Source organism: Amblyraja radiata, chromosome 16, assembly GCF_010909765.2.
Source record: "Amblyraja radiata isolate CabotCenter1 chromosome 16, sAmbRad1.1.pri, whole genome shotgun sequence".
NCBI lineage: Eukaryota > Metazoa > Chordata > Chondrichthyes > Rajiformes > Rajidae > Amblyraja > Amblyraja radiata.
In genome coordinates, this window is record NC_045971.1 from 31,523,208 (window position 1) to 31,546,917 (window position 23,710).

Consider the following 23,710-nt stretch of genomic DNA (forward strand, 5'->3'; position numbering starts at 1 on the left):
TGGAAATGTGCAGAAGGGTCTCGGGGGGGGGGGGGGGTCTTTTCCAAGATTTCGATTGAAATTTGAGAATGTTTGTTCTCTCACTGGGCAGCTGAAATGGAAAACTAATTCAATTTTGGCAACGGCATTGCTCACGTGTACATATTCACTGTATAAAAAGGAGTGATGTAAGATTCTTTTAGCAAAATATGCCTGTATCCTTTAGTGAAATGAAATGTCCGGAAAGTGATGTAATGAATGACTTTGTTTTAATATGGTCAAAATTAGAGTTCCAGGTACAAATTTTATTTTTTCCATGTACCCTCTACTTTAAGCAATTGCTTGCTGAAGAAATTATGAAGTATAGATTTTGCTGTACTTTTCTGATTTTATCTTGCTGTGAAATCCTGCATTCTCTTTTTTTACACTTATTTACGTGCTTTGTTTATTTTCCAGCATGCATTATAAATGTAATGCATGGAAGAATAGCTGATGCCATTTAACCCTTCCTTGGCCTAACATCAAATGTACCAATTTTATAATGACATCTTGTATCAGTACTCCATTCAAAGATTAGGACGTAGACCAAATGATTGATGCATGTATAAGATTACAAATGAAATTTCTTCCAACTCCTTTTTGTCTTGTGGACACCGATGAATCATGTATCTCATAGCTTTGTATAGTCTGGCATCATTAGGATATTTTCTTCAAATAGCCGGACATCATGTGAGATAAACTATTTTGCACCAGACATCTGAACTGGACCTGAACCCATTCCTGTCCATATTAACATGTTCACCTTGGGATATAGAAAGTTGGTGCAAAATTATACCTATTGTTGCCTTGTGTAAATGTGTATCAAAGATCAAGTGAAACGATTGCTGCTTATGGAAAATTAAAGCTGACACTTTCTTAGTCACTTATTGTTGCATCCAGGTTCATATAATTAAAACGCTGCACCAATAGGTGTTGGGTTATTGCCTTTGGATTTTTTTTTTAGGAGCATTTAGTCCCTATTATCAAATCTGGTACATTTCAGATTTAAGTTTATTATTATTGTCATGTGTACTGAGAAACAATGAACATCTTTGTACTGCAGGAAGTATTTTGATTGGCTATTCCTTCATAATGATCAGGAGCCAAGTTGGGAATGAACCAGTTGTGACAGAAAAGTTTACATTCAAATAACTGATCAAATTAGTTAATTTTATAGAGTTGGTGTTCACCAAATGTGACTATTTAGAGTTTGGTTTCATATGTATTCTTTACCCAATTAAAAAAGTATGGAGCAATAATAACAAAGTTTGAGCACCTCCAATTTCAACACTTTTTAAACTGTTTTGATATAGCTGGGGAGATTGTTTTCAATTCTTGCATTGGATAAGTATTCTGTTGCAATTTAGTGTTTCTCAAAATCAGTTTTAAAATCCTTGCAAATTACACACAAAACAGAATGCATTGTATGTTTTCTTCAGGTCCAATAGCATCTGGAGAGAGAAGTAGATAAGTTAACATTTCAGATAAATGATCTTGCTGTAACAAGCAAAGTCTTGGAGATCTACAAATAGCTAATATAGCCATGGGGGAAATCGGGGCATAGGTACTGGTAGGAGGATAGAGAAGATATCAATGGATGATGCTGTAAGGCAATAGGGAGTAGTATTTCTATGTAAAGAATATAAAGATTGATTCAGAGGAGCAGAAAATGGCAACAGCAAAATATGTACAAGCAAAATGCTGATGCTGAAAATCTAAAGATACAGTGCCCTCCATAATGTTTGGGACAAAGACCCATCATTTATTTATTTGCCTCTGTACTCCACAATTTGAGATTTGTAATAGAAAAAAATCACAAGTGGTTAAAGTGCACAGTCAGATTTTAAGGAAGGCCATTTTTATACATTTTGGATTCACCATGTAGAAATTCCAGCTGTGTTATACAATTGCTCAAGTTCAAGCAAAGCCTCAAAACTCATTGGTCGGCGGTTCATTCTACAGCAAGACATTGATCCCAAACATAGTGCTAAAACAACAAAGGAGTTTTTCAAAGCTAAAAAATAGTCAATTCTTAATCACTCGACCTGAACCCAATTGAGCATGACATTTATATGCTGAAGAGAAAACTGAAGGGGACTAGCCCCCAAAACAAGCATAAGCTAAAGATGGCTGCCATACAGGCCTGGCAGAGCATCACCAGAGAAGACACCCAGCAATTGATGATGTCCATGAATCACAGACTTCAAGCAGTCATTGCATGCAAAGGATATGCAACAAAATACCATACATGACTACTTTCATTTTCATGACATTGCTGTGTCCCAAACATTGTGCTGCCCTGAAATGGGGGGACAATGTATAAACACAGCTGTAATTTCTACATGGTGAAACCAAAATGTATGAAAATGGCCTTTATTAAAATCTGACAATGTGCACTTTAACCACATGTGATTTTTTTCTATTACAAATCTCAAATTGTGGAGTACAGAGATATATAAATATATTATGGGCCTTTGTCCCAAACATTACGGAAGGCACTGTATATGAGAAAATAAAATGTTTGTGTGACCTGCTCATAGCTTCATAACAAAAATACTGTCCCCATTGAAATTTGATGACTATTTTCGGATCTAATTTTGAGATGCTAAATATTTGAGTATACAAACCTAAGTAGTTTTGGCCTGCTTGAACCACATAGAGAAACTGAAAGTTTGCATGCCAAGTTTCTGTGAGAGAGCAACTATGATTTAATGGAGACCCAAGGAGCAGCCGTTGCTGGAATTTTGAATCTGACCGACCAGCACTTTATTTTATAACTGTAATTTAAACAGACATTTCTCCCAACAGAAAAAAAAAGTTTAGTAAGATACTAAGGAATTGCCTGAGACAGTATTAAAGTGGCTGTTTACAATGACCAATTATTTTTTTAGATACTTCTGGTGGAATGGAATAAACCTTCCTTGTTAAGGGCTTGTCCCACTTACGCGACCTTTTCGGCGTCTGCCGGCACCTGTCATAGGTCGCTGAAAATTTTCAACATGTTGAAAATTCAGCGGTGACCAGAAAGACTCTACGACTCTTTGGAGACCTCTCATGACCATAGGAGACCTCTCATGACCATACAAGCGACCCCTGGCGACATGTCGCGGGCGACCTCTCACGACCACAGGAGACCTCTCACGGCCATACAGGCGACCCCTGGCAACATGTTGTGGGTGACCTCTCACGACCATAGGAGACCTCTCACGACCATACAGCTTGTATGATCGTGAGAGGTCTCCTATGGTCGTGAGAGGTCTCCAAAGAGTCGTTAGCATCTTTCTGGTCGCCGCTGAATTTTTAACATGTTGAAAAGGTCTCGTAAGTGGGACAGGCCCTTTAATCTACTTCTGACTGGAATTCAGAGGCAAAACATAATTACACTGACGTGGTGTCACCCGGCATTATTTCAGCACTATGACTACACATTTGACCTTTGGATTTGACGGAGACTCTAACATCTAATATTGTTCGGGAAACTGCAAAGGAAAAAATGTAAACTTGTCTGAAATGTACAGTGGCTCACAAAGCAGGCATTGAAGCATTGGATCGAGCGTTGCAAGCTGTGGGGGGGAGGTGTTATTTTAATTCCAGCTGGAGATTTTTGTTAAAGACAGTATGATTAACTCCAAGGTACTAAAACAGATGAATTGAAAGTCTGGATTAAAACATGTATCTTGGAAAGAGTTAAACTGTTACACTTGAAAACCAAATGCGAGCTGGTTTGCTTCCAATTTATTAAAGTTAAGAAATGGGAAATTAAACATGAAGATTTGGCGGAGGATGATTTTGAAAAATTTGGCCCAAATTGTTACCTCAGTTCATGATGTGATACAAACTCTTTTCCCAAACGTATTATCACTGGGTGTGTGATAAAGCATTGTATGTGGTACCAAAAGATAACACTACAGACCATAAATTAAATCCTTTTAAACCTTGGACAACCTGTATAACCTGTACAACTTGTATTTATTGACAGTGTCACAGTCATTAAGGCTGTGCATTTTACTGTTGAAGTATTAAATACTTTGTCACGACCTGGTGAAGCATCACATAATCTTAGACTAAAACAAACTCCAGCCATGCTAGTCTGGAACCTGGATCCACACCTTCAAGGTGAAAGATTATCGGTTTAAAAATTACTCCCATGTATAATCATTTCAGGTCAGGTTGTGGAAAATGTCTTTATCCTTCGGATACTAGTTAGGATGGCATGGTGGTGCAGCAGTGGAGTTGCTGCCTTGCAGTGCCAGAGACCCGGATTTGATCCTAACTACGGGAGCTTGTTTGTACGTTCTCCCCGTGACCTGCATAGGTTTTCCCTGGGAGCTCTGGTTTCCTTCAACACTGCAAAGACGCACAAGTTTATAGGTTGAAATTGTAAAAATTGTCCCTAGTGTTAATGAGTGGGGATTGTTGGTCGGTGCAGACTCAGTGGGCCGGAGGGCCTGTTTCTGCGCTGTATCTCTTAACTAAACTAAACTAGTTATCTGATCTCATCTATCTTTTCAACTCAAGATTTTAGTTCCCTGTTTTGATTAGTTATGCTATGAACATTAACAAGAAAGAGAATCACTAAATGCCGTTGGCCTTAATTTTGAAATGCTGTGCTTTTCCCTTGGTCAACTCCAAAGTGAGAGATTAACATAACCTGCATTTTTTTAAAATAGTAATAAATGCAGTTTTGCTTGCGTATTTATTTTCAGTATTTTAATTAATTTTAGTTGTAATTTTAACCCCCTAAATTATGAAATAATTATATTTGTTAGATTTAATTTAATTTTGCAAGGAGTGTTATAAAACCTGAGAGCATGGAAATTAATGTGAATATCATGATTGCCTGGCTTAGGACAGTTAGACTGAAGGGCCCGTTTCCGTGCTGTATGACTAATACCTGAGCAGCTCCTGCTTTGGCAGCTAGTCTGAAATGAAAATAAAATGCTGGAAATTTGCAGGTAGGGAATTATCTGTGGAGTAAATGGAGCATAATATTTCAGGTCTCAAATACCTTGACAAGAGCTTTTTGTGAAATTGTTTTTGATTGCACCAGAATCTGAAAAAAATGGGAGTAGTGATTATGATCTAAAATGGTTCAACTCTGTATTGCATTATTGATGGATGAGGTGCTGTTGTTTGAGCCTTGCAGCACTTCAAAGCAATTAGGTTATGGAGATGAATGGAAAGAGCCCAGAGTGCAGTGGGAAGGAGAATTAAAATGGAAACTGAATGAAACTTTGGCAGTGCTCTCCCAGTTTGAAAGATGCATTCTTTATTTATTAATGCATTCACCAATCTCTATTTGGCTCTCCAGTTTAGAAGAGTACAGAATATGGAGCTGTGAGATCTGTACGTTAATGTGAAATGTCACCCCGTTTCACTCCCGCAATTGATGCCTGGCATGAATAGTTGTGGAATTGTTTTTATTTCAGATATCTAAGATGTAGCAAGCAGAGAGAGAGAGGGGGAACCAGTTGGTGTGTATTGGAACTTCCAAACGCACTTAAATTGCCAAAAACTATGTGTAAAAGCTCATGAAATTGGAGTATGTTAATGTGGAGTGAAAATTGGGCATCACACAGAAAATAGTTGAAATAAATGAGTCTTTCACAGGTTAGAAGAATGTGGAATACTTAAGGGATTAATTCTTGATCTTCACTTATTTACTGTTTAGATTATTAACATGGAGGTAGAATGTAAAGTCTAAATTTGCAGATAATGTGAAAATAAGTGGAAAGGCATGCTATAAAGATATAGTGATTCTAGAACAAAATCCAATGTGCTGGAGGAACTCAGCAGGCCAAGCAGCATCTGTGGAGTGAATGGATAAGTGGGTTGGGACCCTTCAGTTTGTTTTGCTCAAGATTCCATCATCTACAGTTCCTATTCTCGAATTGTGACTGGATAGATTGAATGTGTGTGAAAACTTGGGAAGTGAAGTTTAATGTGAGAACGTGTGAGGTCCTGCACTTCAGTGGGAGGAATCTAAAGGCAAAATATGACTTAAATGGAAAGAAATTAAATTGGTGAAGTACATAGGAGTCTAGGTGTTATTGTGCATTAATCATAAAACATAGTTAAGCTAGTAAAAAAAGTAAGTATTCCTGGAATTTCCTTAAAATTTCCTTTTCACTAAATATACATAATCTCTATGCATTCTCCATAATCTTATCAACCAGAGCTATCTCGCCCCCCTTTTGCCCTTCTGATTTCCGCCTTGGGAATCCTCCTCAATCCAAAATGTTCCAGAGAAGCACTTGGTCCCAGTTGCCCACACCCGCCTGGTGCCTCCTTTTTCTTGACCATGTTAAACTGAGTTCTTTTGTCAGTCTAATTCAAGAAAACTTGATTCAAACCATTGCTGCTAAAATCAATTCTTTATTCTGACAGCGCTGGATAATTCTTTAAACCTTCCAACACAGAGCTTAAAAACTCTGGGGCAAGTCGAAAGAACTACTGACTTTGGTATAAATGTAACACATTATATAGGTAATAGACAATTATGATACAAAAGGTGTGGCAAACTATTAACGAATCATTATGGTTTACCATACATTTAACTTATTTGCATTAACCAATCAACTTAATCCTTTCCATTGATTGACAACATGTATAGTCACATGCTTTTCCCTTTTCCGGCCCCTTTACAACCTTCTTCTCCTCTGTGGTTTTCTTTAACTTCCTTGCTCAAAATCATTTTATTTCAATGAAGTAAAACCACAGAAATATAGAGACCACCTCTCAGAATATAATATAAACATCATACACATCATATAGCAATCACACACTACATACACACAAAACATACATTTTCACTTTTGGAAAAGAAAGTTATTTCTAAAACTTCAGATTTAAACAAGGTCTAATACTCACAATCCTAATTAAACACAATACACTTCACAAATAAGTTCCTTACTTCATAGTTAAAATACAGTTACTTATGGATTACAAAGATTAAATATGTTTTGCCCCATTCTTACAAAGTGGTAAAGACTTAAGTTATTTCTAATCACACAATTCCCAACTCCAAGCACACAAAGGCCATTAATTGTCACACTTGATTGCTTCTTCCCAAGCTCGGGTCTAATTTCATTTTGTATTACAACCTCCCCCTTGCTCATCTCTGGAGGAAAGGAATGTAAGGCCTCTTTACAACTTCTTACTAATAGCATTCCACACAGCAATTTGAAGATTACTATATGCAGACCCCACACGTTTGGGTTAGATCAAAACAGAGTTACTTTCTCAGTCTTCTATAAATATAAGAAATCACCCTTATACAAACATCACACAACCATCACCTATGCCTTATCTCTTATCCCAACATAAATACATTTAAACAGCACAAACCAAATCACAGACTAATATCTAGCCTTGGTGCCTACGACCCAATATAGACAACCATAAATCCCCTTCATGACACAGCCGAGCTCAAAGATGTGTCACAAACAAAGAACAAATGGTGCCCATGTCCTGGGAAGAGACCCCATTAACAGCCAACACTCTAAACACCAACCTAAACCAAATACAACTTCTGACAGAGTTATAGCTGCTTTAAAGCAAACAAAGCTATTCCTATTTACATCAACATCTCCATGTTATAACAAGCCATCTGTTCCCCTATGTGTGTGTGTGTTATTTATTTCTTTGTGGAGACATGTATTTCTGAAAACCCCAACTCCAAGCCCTTCTCTTGCAACTTAACATAAGTTCCTCACACAAAAATTATCATTTGAGCAATTTTATTGTATAATATTTCCTCCACCAGATCCTCGTTCTCTCTTGTCACAAGGTTACTTACTCCAATTTACCTTGCCTTTCATTCTAACAAGAATATGCATGCCTTGAACACTCATTATCACACTTTTAAAAGTATCCCACTTTCCAGACATTCCTTTGCCTGCATAGCAGCTGGGTCAATCAACATTTGCAAGTTCTTGTCCAAACCAATCAAGTTTATTTTTGCCCCAGTTTAGAACTTGAACTTGTTAACCAACCCTGTTCTTATCCATAACTATTTCACAGCGAATAGAACAGTGGTCGCTAGTACCAAAAGGTTTTCCCACTGACACTTCAGTCATTTACCCTACCCACCTCACTAAGAGTAGTTCAAGCTTTGCCCTCTCCCATGTTAGGCCATCTACATATTGCCTGCAGTCCTCCAATTCAGTTTGAAGAAGGGTCTCAACCTGAAATGTCACCCATTCCTCCTATCCAGAGATGCTGCCTGTCCCGCCGATTTACTCCAGCATTTTGTGTTTACAGTGTCAACCAGCATCTGCAGTTCCTTCCTACACATTCCTTTTTTGATTGGCCACTTGTCTTGATTTAATATTACTTTCTGAATTTAAACATTTGCATTAGATTTTGACAACTTCACTAATTGCAGGCAATCAGTATCTTTCCCATAACTAATTTATGAATTTGAATTACATTTTAAATTGGTAAATCAAAAATGGAATATTGTTTAAATTCAGGCAACTTAAATCAATAGTGATTCGTTTTTAGTTTTCATCTCAGCTGATGAAGCAAAGTGTAAACGATCATAATATACAATAAAGCTAAGATATTGGCAACATTGAACAGATCTGTGGAGAAAGATAATATTTCATGTAGATTATCACTTATCAGTCAAAATTATTAACTGTTTTCTTCTTTACATGCTGAGTATAACTATCACGTCTTAAATGATTTCCAGAATATGAAACTTTTGCGTTCCTGTGTATTATAGAATAAATAGTTAATATTTTGGCGTGCAGTTAGGCAAGTGTAGCAATTTAACGGTTAACGAGAGAAGGTTAGACACATTAGGACATCTTGTGTGATGGCATTATACCATGGATGGTTCTCTTTTACACAGCTTAAACTCAATTTCTAGAGTTTAATGGGGAAAAATACTGCTTTGTGGCACCTGTTTTTTTTTTTTTTTCCAGCCTTTGATACGTGTTTGGCATACAAGTAGCTTTGGAAGATTTTGTAAAGTTCTATTTCAAGTAATTTTCTTACAATTTCCAATACATAATTCTAAATCATCTTTGTGGTGTCACAAGCAGTAAATGATGATCAGGCAAATGTGGCTGCTTAAATGCATTCTAATAACTATTGACCAGTTTGTTTGTTTTTTGAATGACCATGATGTTGGTATGGTCTCAGAGCAAGTGTATTAAATATAATCTTGGGTCCCAATATTTATTTGTTAAAGCTTTATAAATGCAAGTCATAGCTTCACTTCTCTGAAACCATGTCCATGACATAATGCTTAAAATAAGTTGTTTTTTTTTACATTGATTGTAAACCTGATTGCTTCTGCCCCAATAACTTACTTGAAATAATAAAGCTGAATAAATAAACTGCGGGAAAGTGCACATTCACATTGGGTCAAATTGAAGAAGCCAGAAATTTGATTTGAAATTGAATGGGTAACTGCATTGAATGAATGGTTAACAATCTTGCTGGCTGGACCAGAATATCAGGAGGATAATGTGCATTAAAATTTGATTTGTGCATCTTGAGTATTTGATATTCTTTTCCACATTCCACCTTCACCAACATTGCATGTCAGCCAGTGGTAATTAGAGCTACTGGAGTATGTCCTCTGACAAACATGAAATCCAGCATTAAGGCCACTCTCAATAGTTCTTAAATACTATCAGGCGTGGCCTCGTCAGTTTATCCTTGGGTTGTGGAACTTGTGTTAGTATCACCACATCTACCCATAATGTCTGCATAGGCACCTTTCTCTCTCTCTATCTATACTCTCTTCTTCTGTCCCTCTCCCACTGCTCTTTATTGACCCAGTGACTTTTTTTTTGCTTTCTCGTTCAGCAGAACCTTGGTACTGTTGTATGGGGGGAGATGGCAAGAGGCAGCGATGAATTGTGACATTTTAATCATTGCCATGTTCCACAGTTTGTGAGGCTTTTTTTTCCGCTACATTGGTGTGAATTTTTGCTTTTTCAATACCCACTTTAGTAGTATCAGAAATTTTCACCATAGCTAGGTCATTCTCTAAGACCAATGTTACTATTCATGTGAATGTTTCCAGTGTAAAATATTTCTATACGAATAGTTGAACGAGAATTCGAATTTAAACATAATTTAAACATTTCTGTCTGGAAAAAACGACATATTTGTGTTAAAGTAGTATTTTGGCTTTAAAGAATGACCCAACTCTGGTAATGGGAAAATCGCCTTTTTTTAAGATTGAAAACATAATACCAATGCTCTTGTCCCATCCTATTTAGCCAAAGGGGAGAGAGTCACAGCCACAAAACCAGAGATTAATGATTTTTGCTCTTTTTTATCTTTTTTAATCATGAAAGAAAATTGCAACAAATGTACCTGTACTGGTAAGTGCTCTTGAGGTGATTAAGATGCAGCTTTGTTGTGTACCTTATTGTTAAGAATCAGGTAAGTGCCTATTTTTATAGATTTAATCAGTTTTTGTTTGTAATCAGGACTTTCAAAAACTGCTTGAGCAACGAGACCCTATACTTTAACAATGGCTTGTGTGCATGTAGCTGTGGGTGCACTAGTTTTGAGCAAATCAATCATGATTAACATAGTACTTGAGAATTGCACAACTTCTGCTTCAGGGAAAATTTTATTTATGCTTTGAACAGAACTCAGATTCTGTTTGTATATTAGCAAAAATAATCAGGTAAGGTATGAAGATATTTTCATTATTATGTTTTGCATTGCATCCCATGAGTAACCTTCCTAAATTGCATGCTGTTATGCTCCTGCTGATTTGATTAAAATTCCTATGTATAATTATTTAGTTTCCTTCCCTGTTGTTGCTTGTGGTGTTTGCTCTTCCACTTGATTCACTCTTAATTTTTCTGTCAGATTAACTTGAACTCTATATTGTGTGGAGACGGGGGGAGTGGGATTGTGCATGAAAGGTCCCGAGCCCGACTTGGGCAAGCTTAAATGTCCCAACATGACATGTTAGTAAATTACATCGGGTGAAGCAATGCGTTTGAATTCTGATTGATTCCTCATTCAGTTAGTTAAAATATAATGAAATGGTTTATCCATGATTATACAGATACCTTAAAATTGTTTCTGGCTAATGTAGTTAGCTGGAAAACTCTAGTTTCATTACAAATGTTCTTGAATTTTTAGTAATATTCAGCCATCCTCAGTGGATTTGACAGTTTAGTGTCACATTTAATGCAAGTCCGTGCCAAAGCGACAGAAAGGAAATTGCACAAATTCTCTGATTCCTACTTAGAAGTAAGTAAAACATGGTAGAATTGAATTATGTAATACACCATGCAACAAAATGCTTCCGCCTCATTTCTTCTTTCCAGTGGCTCTTTTCCTCTGTGGCCTCATTGCCTTCATCCTGCCTCTTCTTTAACCCCCACGTTTTCTTCAGCCTTGCATCGGCTGTCCTTCTGCCCACCCATGTTCCTGGCCACTCACTCTGAAACTTTGTCATCTTACAACTTGTATGTTTAACTGTAATTCTGTGCAGTGTACTTGAAGAATCTTTATATTAAATTTGAAGTGAGCGTTTAGTATAAAGGTGGCGAACTTGGGAAGTTCATCTTGGTGGGAGGGTGGAGTTGGGGAATGGATGTTTCCATACATTAAATCAGACAATTGGGTAAGTCACTAGCTTATTTGTTCACTGCTGCCAGAGTACCTCAATAGTCTCTAAGTATAGCAATACACTCCCAATACAAATTATATGATGTGGATTTATATCCATTTGTGAATTTGGTTAGACAATAGATGAAATTAGAGGTGAATTACTGAATAAAGTCATCAGTATTTTCAAACCTGGGCAAGAAAAGGAATGGGCATATGTTCTAGAGTTTGTAGCAATTTCTTGTCATGATTGCATAGGGCAGTGTGAGGGAAGGTTAAGGAACTACCAGTTATAGCCTCAAGTGTTTAGCCGATCTTGTCTTATTTATGCACAAGTTGATTGAGGTGGACCCTGTTTTACACCAATACCAATTGAACAAATTCTAACCAATTGTTCTAACCTTAAGTTGTTTTGTGGTTTGATTAAAACAGTACAATTTCACTCTCAATGCCTATAGTTCATCAAGAAGGTATTTTTATAAATATGATTTCATTTTTAAGTATGAGTGTCCAGTGGAAGGGCGTACTTTGACCCATTATGTCGTGTTTGTTTTGTGTTCCTTGAAAGCAAAAATCTTTCTAATGTAATATCACAGATATAACAAGTTGTTATAATGTGTTTTGGTTTGGTTCATTTAAAAAATTGGTTGCTCGTTTTTTCCCTTCCAGTAGGCATGCCACCTTGTATCAATTAGATCTGCACAAAGGATGGTTCATTCTCACCATCCTACTGTTGAACTAAATTCACTGGATGACAAATGATCTCTCCAATAAAATACTTTGATGTAACTTAAATGAATATATTATTGTAAAGATTGAGTAAACACTACAATTTAACAAGCATTCTCCAAGGAACTAGGCAAAAGTTTCATTTAATTTTCATTGAATTTTTTGTTACAAGTTAAAGGTTGGGTAGCTGTTCTGCCTTCTGTACCAAGCCAGTGTTTCTGTTCACCCTATCATTACTCCTATGTGAGCCTAATTATTCTCGAGTCTAAACCCATAGTGACTGATAGTTCTGGATTATTGTTCAAATATAGTGGGTTAATGGAAAATTCATCTGGGACCATGAGACGTGTCCAAGGTTATTTGTTTCATATTTTTTTTCTCTTGTTTTCTTCGAGACCCTTAGTGCAAATTTTAGTCCACCCCACTTCATAACACCACTTAAACTATTGGTAATGTAATGGTTGGGCATGACAATATGTTGCAAACTATTGGTAAGTCTTTATTCCTGTCTTCACTCAACATGACACCACTGTGTAGGACATGCTAAGTTATTTTCTCAAGTTTCCCTCCAGTATTGGGTACACATTCTTACTATTGCTCATGCCATCTAGTTTAGCTCAGAATAAAGACAAAACCATTAAACATCTGAACATTGCATTTGCCAACTTGGCTGTTGGAAGTTGAAGGTGTTAGACAATTTTTAATTTGGCGCTTATGCCACATCAGTCTAAAATTGTTGAATATTAACACTGTCACATTCAGAAGTGTCACAACACGATATTTGCAGCTGAAGTTGATCTGTATTATTTATTGCCCAAATGTTTTACAATATGGGGTCATATTTTGTGGACTAAGGGCAGAAATAATTTGTTTAAAAATCCCTAAGATTTATGATTCATGTTCGTGAGTTGATGTTAATTGATTATATTTAAACATTTTCTTCCTGTGTTGTCTAGGGGGTGTCTGGAGCCTTTGCACATGCAGCGTGTTTTGTTACACTGGCTCACTGTTTAAAACTAATTTATGTCTTGGAAGCACATGCCTTTTGTCGTTTAAGATTAATACTTACATTCTGCTTTTGCTCAATTTATTAATATGTATTCTAATGGTTTGTGCTGCTCACTTAAAATTGAGGAAGCACAAACATTTACAAGATCGTGCTGTGTAACAGGACCATTTCATGCACATAAGAGTTATAATGCTTGAATTTTTCTTTTTAACTTTCAAGCATGACAAAAAATGAATTAGGTAGTTTACCGAATTGGTTGCTCTGTTTCATTGCTGCCAAATGTATTTCAAATGCACGTGTGGATCTTCTTTTCTTCTAAGTATTCTTTCACTCAGGAGTATTAGCCACACATTAAGGGAACAAAGTATTTGCTGGAACCATGGTTTCCATTCTCAGGTTCTCCCCACTACTCTCCAACACAAAACCCCAACTGCAAACCAGCCAGGTTTGTAAAAATCTATCATTTGTATGTGCAGCATTTTAATACTTCAGTGGGTATATACACACACAAACAAAATATAAACAATAATAGATTTGATAATCATCAAAATCTATATGCAAGTGCTACAATTGTTTTTAATCAAAATATTTACTTTGGTAAAACATTGGCTACTTCCTAGCATAATACAGTATTTTATAATAAAGTTAGCTTAAAGGCATCAGAGAGCATGTGATACAAAATTTCACCTGGGCTAGTTATAGATTAGAGTCCCTGCATCTTAGAGAGAATGGTAGTGATGCTGCATTGTTCTCTTTGAAAAGAAACATTAGTACACTTGCCGCACCAAGCATGACTCTCATTGGAGAATGAAGCCATGGTGACACACTAACAATGAAATCTAAAGGCACTTTTGATCCATGAGAGGTAAAGCAATGTAAGATGTAATAAAATACCTTTCTAATGATAAGTTTCAGAATTATAACGTCTCTATTAAGTGTTATCTATTGCAGGTTTTGATGCATAAAATTGAAGAGGAGTGCAGACTTTCAGGGTGATTTGGCAGGATTGCTGGATAAACCCAATAGTAATTCTTGCACTAACACTAAAGGTTCAGTATCTTGTGTGCAGCATAAACTCCAGGCGAGCCGATAGATTTATGTGGTCCATGTTTATTTGAAGTTATGTATTGTAGCATTCTCCAATAATTTTAAACAAAGTCAAACAGACTTTTCCCATATGCATCGACTCCCTTATAACCTATTGCAGACCTTTCATATTAAGAATTCATGCTTTTGTACACAGAAAAATTCCTTATTATAAATGTGACAAAACTCTAGATTACCATTCCACAGTGCCCAAATTAATAAAAAAGTTAATACTTTAAAGATGTGGAAAACGTGGAAAGAGGCCCTTCAGTCCACCCTATCTACACCAACCAACGATCGCCCATACACTCGTTCTACGTCATCCCACTTTTGCATCCTACCCACTAGGGGCAATTTACAGAAGTCAATTAACTTACAAACCTGCAGCTCTTTGGAACGTGGGAAGAATACTAGAGCACCCGGTGAAAACCCACATTCACAGTGAAAACGTGCAAACTCCGTACAGAGAGCACCCGTAGTCAGGATCGAACCACGTCTCTGGAGCTCTAATGTGCCTATGAATTATAATAACTTTTCACCTCATTGCATAAATGTAGCATTAGAATTTAGATAATTTTCATTTCATCTGTGTAGACAATGAATGAAAGGGTAAAAGAAAAATCCTTTAATTACAAATTAAATATATTGCCCAAAGTAACAGTTTTTATCAACATGTTGATTGTGATTAAAATGGAGGATTCAGATTAAACTTTAATTTTATCCATCCAAACGATTTTTTCAGAAATCAAATAAACATTATGAATATTTTAAATAACTATATCCAGTCAGACGATTCCATCAATCATCCATTCAATATCTTTTTAAAGACATTGAATTCCTAAATGTTCTGTGAGCAAAAATGCAAATAGTAACTTGATGACATGCATTTGCAATGAATAAGCATTCACTTTTCCATAATCAATGCCTCTTTCCCATAATCAATGCTGAATAACTACTGCCTCCTGTTCCTGTCAGAGATCTGTTAATGTCGCTTATTTTTCTAGCTTTGTGAATATTATATTCTTTAGCTGCATTTAGGGTCTTTACTTAGGACTCCATTTTGAAATTGCTTGTGCTATTTTCTAAATTTCTAGGTCTTTGTAAAGCTAGCAAACTAATATCTTGAATGCAATTTTGCAAACTGATTTCGTTGCAAGTCTGATGTTTTTATTTTCTGTTCATGAATCTGCATTGTAAAATATCAACTTATGTTAACGAGCCGCCAAAGACTAAGATAATGCAAACAATTGAAGCCCTGGTTCCTGCAAGGATATTACCGGTGTGATTCTGCCACCTATGACCATGAAGATGCCGACTGCTTTTCTATTGAAGATTTCTATTGACGCATTTCTGTTACAGCGGTTTGGGCTATAATCCTTATTTGGTAATTGTATAATTTTCTTGAAGCAGAAAGTATGGTAACTCACTGTTAAATGTGCTTTCCTTAAACAAGGATCTGAACAATGCAAATCAAGTTCGGTGTGCAGTCTGTTTGATAAGTTAATGTACAGAATTGTATTTTAACTGTTGTTAACTGACACGTACTTAGTATAAATGATATTTCAATTAGTATTCCAGAAAAGGCATGCAACAGTGTTCCCTTGGTTCTCTCTAGCTCAACTGCACAATAAACCAACTCATGGTGAAGACTAATATTCTAATTGTGAGCATTGAGTTCCGTAAACAACATTTTTTCAACTTAAAAACCATATTTATTTTGTTTAGCAGATTTTTGCTTTATTTGAATCCATATTTCATGCATTGTAGCGATAAACAGCAAAGCACCGATAACGTTGTTTCAAAGAAATGGACCCAGAAATTTACTGCTGCACTTCCTTCCCACTCCGTCCAACAAACAACAAATAGGCTAGTAACAAAGTTAAGAATCGTAATTTTTTTTTATGGAGGCAATTTCATCTCAACAGGAGAGACATAATAAATTACAATTCATGAAGATAGACGCAGTAAGCTGGAGTAACTCAGCGGTGCAGGCAGCATCTTTGGAGAGAAGGAATGGGCGACGTTTCGGGACCCTTCAGACTAATTCATGATGTAGCTGGGCTGTTTCTACGAAGCAATAATTCAGAATTTGCAATCAGTCGCACAGTGGCACTTGAAAAGTGGTTTGCACACTGATCAGTTGCTCTGGTGCAAACTTTACTGTTGCCTGCTGCTGTGGGGATTACTAGTGCCCATAATTATTAATGTTAGTTACAATGAAGAACTCTTACACTGCAAATCCTCAAACTTAATTTATAATTTTATAAAAATTAAAACATGGTGAGTTCTAAGTAATGGGATCTATATAAAGTAAAAACTTTTTTTTGGAATAATTATTTGTATCTTAGTGCTAGGTAGATGCTGAACAATAACTATAGTTAAACAATTTATTACAATCTCCAAGGGACCTAAAATGTAAAGAATAACTTTTACTGGATATTTCACCACATTTCCTAATGAGCAGGATACCATTACAGTCTAGAGTCTATGCTGACTCACAGACCAATCCTGTTCCTGTAATCTAGTCGCCCTACTTTGGCATCCACTCTCCTCCCCCTATAGATTCTACCGCTCACTTTCTACTAATCTGCATATGTTAGGGATGTGGGAGGAAGCCTACGTTACTGAGGGGGAAAAACAATGTTACAGGAAAATTGGAAACACCACACAGTTAGCCCTGGAGGTCAGGATTGAACTTGGTCCATTTTTATTGTGAACCTGCAGCTTTAGAAGCTGCGTCAGTATGTCACTAGGAAGTTGGACAATTGTAAATTCACAACAGGTCTAGTGACTTAATGGTTTAGGGCTGCAAACAAAATGGGTTGTAAAGGAATGCTAAATCATGGGGCAATGTTATGACATAAACATTCAACTGTGCACACAGGCAAATGTAGTCACTGTCTGCTTTGTGGAATAATAGTAGAAAGGATAGTTTAACTTGCATTATTCCCAAAGTCCAGGCCATTTGTTTGTGGCTTGCGTTAATTACCCTTCAATTCAAAAATAAAGTTGCACACAGTGCGGAAACTGCAAGATCAAGAGCACGTCCATAACCTGGATAAATGACACTAGCTATAGTCCATCTTTTAAACAGTAATACTTATCGTAAAGTACACTAGCACTGAAATAGGTCCTCCAACCCACTGAATCGAAACTGACCAACAAGCGATCATTTACACTACTTCCATTTTATTCTAACATTCCTGTCAACTCCCCCCAGATTCTGCCACTCGTGTATGCACTAGGAGCAATTTACAGTGGTAAACTAAGAACCTCTACGTCCTTGGGATGTGGGGAGAGAGCTGGAGTTATGTGATAGCAGTTTTCCAAATTGTGCCCCTGTGTATTGATATAAATCTGGAAAGAAATGGGGTAGATTTGCAGAAAGTAAATGGGAATCATTTGAAAGGCTCTTTACATTATTATGTGCAATCCTTAATTTTTAAAGTTTTATGTTTTTTTTTTTGTAAGATGTCAGTAAGCTTTCTGAAAGTTTAAGTTTAGTTTATTATAATTGTCACCAGCACCGAGGTACAGTGCAAAGCTTTTGTTTGTGAGCAATCCAGTCATAGAAAAGACTATACATGATTACAATTAAGCTGTCCACAGTGCACATATAAAGGATTAAGGGTAGACACAAAATGCTGGGATAGGCAGCATCTCTGGAAAGAAGGAATGGGTGAGGTTTCGGGTCGAGTCTCTTCTTCAGACTGAGGATTTAGGGTACACGTTACAGTGCAAGATAAGACCGATTAACAATATTTCAGTCTTCAATAAGGTAGATAAACGCTGGGAAGAAATTGTCCCTGAATGTGGAGGAATGCGTTTTCAAATTTCTGTACCACTTGCCTGATGGGAGAGAGGAGAAGAGGGTGACCGGGGGTTTTTGTTTAAGAGGAGCGGCATAATTTTTGCTGTAACTTGTCACATGTAAATTGCAGGATGTTTCTTCTTCACCACAAATTGCTGGGATATTTGTGTACTGAACGACAGTGTATTTGTGTACTGAAGGATTGTTCTCATTTTCCCAGCAAATTTTGGCTCATCTGATTGAGTACTATAATTAGAGATCCAGGAGTTTACAAAAAAAGATGTAACCTCGGAATGATTCCCTGAACACTTGCTGTACAAGATTATTTGCATCTTTGAGTCGTACATTGAATGAATGAATTGTGAGTCATGTACACATATTATCATTAAGTCTGCCCGGTGTCACCTGCATGTCCTTTAACTCCTCAACCATTTTTATTTCTAGATCTGACTCTTTGGATGTGTTTCAAATTAACGTTCCATACTCTTTATGCAAAATAAAGCTCATCCAAAAGTGTTGTCAAAATAGACACAATGTTGGAGCAACTCAGAGGGTTAGGCAGCATCTCTGAGAAAAAGGATCGGTGATGTTTGGGTCGGAACCCTTCTTCAGACCCAAAACGTCACCCATCCTTGTCCTCCAGAAATGCTGAACCGCTGAGTTACTCCAGCACTTTGTGTCTATCTTTGGTATCAGCCAGCATCTGCAGTTGCTTTCTGCACACTGTTGTCAACATGACACCTTACACCAAGTCTCCCCCATCCTTCTGCCTTGATGCTTGGGTTAACTGACCTACATCAGCTCCTGATGACAACTTAAATTTCAAAATTCTCATCTTTGTTTTCCAGTTTTGTGGCTGTGCTGCTCCTCATCTCCATACCTCCTCATACTCTAATGCAATATTTTTTTTAAATCACTGCCAGTTATGTTTTTAGCTTGGAAGACCACAAGCTTTTGAATTTCATCCCTAAATTTCCTACCCTTTTCTTTAAACTGCATCATAAAACCTGCCTATTATCTGACTTAATCTCCTTGTGTGGCAAAATGTCAAATTTTGTTTGAAATCATTCATGTGAACTAATTTGAAAGTTTCACAATATTAAAATTTGTTTTGTGAATACAAGTTATTAGATCATTGGTACAGATGTTCTTGACTTCAGTGTGTTACTGGGATAAAATCAAAAATGTATCCTCGAGTTTAAGTGAGAAAAGAGTTAACCTAAATTTCAACGATCACAAATATATTTTATCTGATATCTTTTCATCGAAGCAGTTGAACCTTTTCTGAATTCGTTGTTTAAGAGCATATGACAATTATCTGTCTAGATTGATAGAGTGAAAGCATAGATACCTAGTGTCATTGAAAAACAAACATTGAGTGAAAGAATTACTTGGATGAGAAGAAGCCACATATACATTCCTAAATATTGCCAAAAAATGAATTGTGGCAAGGAAATAACTGCTTGAAATGGACCTGAATCCTGCTGTCTGTAAAGCAGAAGCTGTTCCTGTTCTCACTAGTATCTTATGCTGTCCTCATTTGCTAAACAACACTTGTTTCTTCACTGTTCCCACCTAACAAGTGGTATTTCTTTTTTACAGCATTTTGATCGTGGAGATGTTGTGGTGATGGTAAACTTAGTGGTAATTTTATTTCAGACTGAATTACTTTCCCTCTTTGTCATCAGTGCACCAATATGAAAGGCTTATTTTCCTTCTCTGTTTAGCGTTCATTCTGCTGCTTGATATTCATCACCTTTTTTCTTAGTAAAATTATTTAAATGCATCTGTCCTGAGTGTTAATTGTTGTTCATTAGGGATTAAGTGGTGCGAAGCGACTGTTATTTGTGCAATTTTAAAAAAAAAAATCAAATCTATTCAATATTAACGTGTAGTATTGTCCAAGAGTTGATTTTACCCATTTGCTGGGTACTTGCACAAGCTACTGCAAATAAATATTTAAATCTAAAAAGTCACTACTATTACTAACAATTGTAAAATATTCTTAATCTGTACAGCAACCTAATCTGAGTCCCTGCATAATGCACCCAAGTAAATTATACAAATCAAGACTTCAATAAACACACTTTTAGTATTTGACTTGTACAGATTAAGTGTGAGCCCAATGGCTAATCAGTATGCTATTTTGTGGATTGGCTCAATGAATCATTTTAATAAAAAAAATCAGTGTGGGTGGTTATTTTAGTAAATCCTGATTTTTATTTCAAATTACACCATTTTGCCATGCAGAAACTAATCTGCAATTCCCCAAATGTGTTGATCATTAAAGGTAAGTAGTCTGTTCCATCACACTCAGCGGACAGCTGCTGAATGTGTCCTTCCGATTTAGATATGTGGTAGTAAAGTGCTAGGCTGTCCCATTTGCTTTGTTTGGCTGGTTGAGTGGTAAAAATTTTTGATTCTTGAACATAGTTCAAATAGTACAGTTGAAAGTTGAATTTTCTTTGCATAAGTCCTTTTCACAGCTTAGACATCTGCATTGACATGTTTGGTCTAAACCTGAAAGTGATGGCTAAATGCCTGTGTTGCAAAGTTGATCAATTGTCTGTTGTGGCTTAAATACAATTATAAATGTATTATCAGAATTTTATTTTTTAGGCAACTAGGACTGAAGCATTGCATTTTTTAAGGCTTGTTTGGCCTTAAAAATCTTAATACCGGAAGAGCAAATTACTTTCTAAATCCAACTTTTAAAAAAAGTAAATAGAGTACAGGTGCTGTTTGTTGAATCTGTAGTAGCTGAGTGCAGCATTTATGTACTTGCAACCAAAATGTGCTTTCAAACTACTTAATTGGACTCTAGTGTTTATATATAGCAAACATGCTGCTTAATTTCTTGTAAATGTTCATGGATGAGTTATTGGATTTTCCTAAACTTTTTTTAAATCTTAGAATATGTTTAATCATTTTCACTTCAAGAGTATTTTTTTTCATTTTCCTATTCATACCTGTTCTAACCCCATTTAAAAACTAAAGATAAAACTTCAATGTGGCGTAAATGAAAAAATATATCCCTCGGGTTTAATAAAATTCTTGGCATGCGTCAGCTAAATTTAATTTTTATCATCATTTGGTTGTAAGAAGTCTGTATGAAGATCCTTCAGCAGTTTAATAATTAGATAACAGCACATTTGCAGCTGTCGTTTTAAGCATGCCCAGTGATATGAACAAATTCTTCCCATTCTTTGATTTGAATAAAATGTTGATTAGTGTGCAGACTTTCACCTGTGTGTTACCTAATCTTCATTGATCTAGAAAACCTACAATCAGTGTTATTAAAGCTAAGCTGTGAGAATGGCTTCTGTTCGGTTCACTGTAGCTTTCTTGGCCTCTGCACTCCAAGGCAAGATTTATACCCACCAGTCCCTCTTGAGCACGTAATCATAGCTTAATGTGGCTACACCTGTTACAACTTTATTGTTTTCCTATTTTAGGAAGGACGGATCCCATTCCTATTATTGTCAAGTATGATGTCATGGGTATGGGTCGGATGGAAATGGAGGTAAGAATGCTGCAGTTGGAATCATCACAAACTTTCAGTTAATGAATTTTTAAAAAATGATTGTAATTGATTGAAATGTAATTGATTGCGACAATAAATTTTATTCTAAATTATGTGTTGGTTAACCTTGCAACAGATTGTCTCCAATGTTGAAATAAACTGCAAAACTCCTATGGAAATAGTAAAGGAAAGTCTTCATTAAAAACGCTGGGCTTGAAAGTTCTGGGTCAGGTCGGGGGGGGAGTTCCCCCCCCCCCCCCCCGCCACGGGTACCAAGTAATCCTGTGCTACCTGCCCCATGGTCGGATAGTCGGCGACTAAACCGTCTCCCCCACCTGGTTTGTCAGGTGAGGAGGGGGCTGTGGACCCCCAGCAGGACCAAAAACAAGACCTGTCAAAGGGCGGATGAACCATTAGAGAGCCAACGGCCATCCACACTTCCGTAGAAGTTGCGATCACTGTCGTACATAGCATTCATTGTAAGGCACCGTGCCTGTTGATATTTTTAATGATGATAATAATGACGATTGAAAGAAAACATGCTTATTGCAAGAATCATTCCACATGACAGTTTGCATTTGCGGAAGGAATGTTTAAATTAAACTTTAAACATTAAAATAGAAATGTCAGCGCGACCCCTTTGTAACATCTCTTTCAGTGGAACATCCAGAAATGCATGCTGGTCTTCTTATTTCTAACATTGATTATTTGTTTATCAGGTTTCCTTTATCTGCAGCTCTTTGCTGACCATTTTAATGAGAGGTTTCTCAAGCAATTTAATGTACAAATCTTAATCTATTGGGGAAATGTACCAGAGTTTATTTGATCATAAGAAAGCAGGACAACATAAATAACCAATCAAAAATTTGTGTTTTGTATCTTAAGATGCTTGCTACTTATATTCCAGACTAGGCAACAAAAGGAACCTTGTGTTAGATAAAACACAGCCCTCTCTTTGGTCTTTAAGAAGTTTCAGATCTTTATTCCCTCACTCACTGATGACAGCAATAATATTTGAAACCACTCCCTGACCACCAGATCGTGTTACTTTGGGTTATTACGTTGAAGTTATAGATATTCACAGTTACATTTTCTTTCCAATATATCCATTTAGATTTAAGCTATTAAACTGTCCTCCAAGATTAGTTGTAATTGTCATCTTGTCATTTTAAAATGTATTCTAAAATATCAAAGGAGCCCAAGTGCGTTTATATTTGGAGCCCAAGTGCGTTTATATTTGTAGATCCTCGTTGATTTTTGCTATGATTATCAAATCTCAAAGGAGATAGGGTATGCAAATTAGATTAGAGATATTAGGTCCAAGTTTAGGTAGGTTTAAATTGGTTTGTTTTAAGAATGTTTTTTTTGTCTTCATTTTTTGTCTTCATTTATGAGGCAATTCATATGGCATGGGACAAGACCTGAACAATGTTCAGTCATGAACTGAAAGGTGACAAATAACATATGTGCCTTAGAGCCAGGCAATGCTCATTTTCAAAAGAAGACAAAGTGCTGGAGTAATGCAGCAGGTCAGGCAGCATCCCTGGAGAACATGGATAGGTGACATTGCGGGTCAGGACCCTTCTTTGGACTAATTGTGGAAGGGTGGGTGGGGGGAAGAAGAAAGCTGGAAGAGAGGAGGGGCAGTTCAAAACGTGGTAGGTTATAGGTGAATTCTTGTTGCTCTCTATTTGTAAACCAGCACTCTGTGTCTTTTTTATAAACCAGCATCAGCTGTTGCTCGTTTCTACATCCAAATAATTTAAAAAAGGTGTCTAGTCACCATCCCTTGACATTTTGCTCAAAATTACTGCATCTGCAGTTCATTGTGACTTAATGACATCACCACTGAGTCCTCCATTATAGAGCATAAATTCACCCCAACCAGCCACGTAATCAAAAACCGAGGAGTCGAAGGCTGACTATTCTACTCTTCTCC

The 23,710-nt window shown here is 36.6% G+C and overlaps 1 protein-coding gene across 10 annotated transcripts in view; it reads left to right on the forward strand.

The window, feature by feature from the left end:
* The window catches only part of gpatch8 (G-patch domain containing 8), a 154,254-nt gene that overhangs the window by 50,113 nt on the left and 80,431 nt on the right, over positions 1-23,710 (forward strand). For 6 of the 10 annotated variants that reach the window (XM_033035398.1, XM_033035399.1, XM_033035400.1 and 3 more), the window contains one exon: positions 21,704-21,771. In XM_033035398.1, the coding sequence (XP_032891289.1) occupies positions 21,704-21,771 (68 nt within the window). Of the gene's footprint in view, positions 1-19,850; positions 19,893-21,703; positions 21,772-23,710 lie in introns of all 10 variants that reach the window. The other 4 variants (XM_033035405.1, XM_033035406.1, XM_033035407.1 and 1 more) reach the window with 1 other exon arrangement.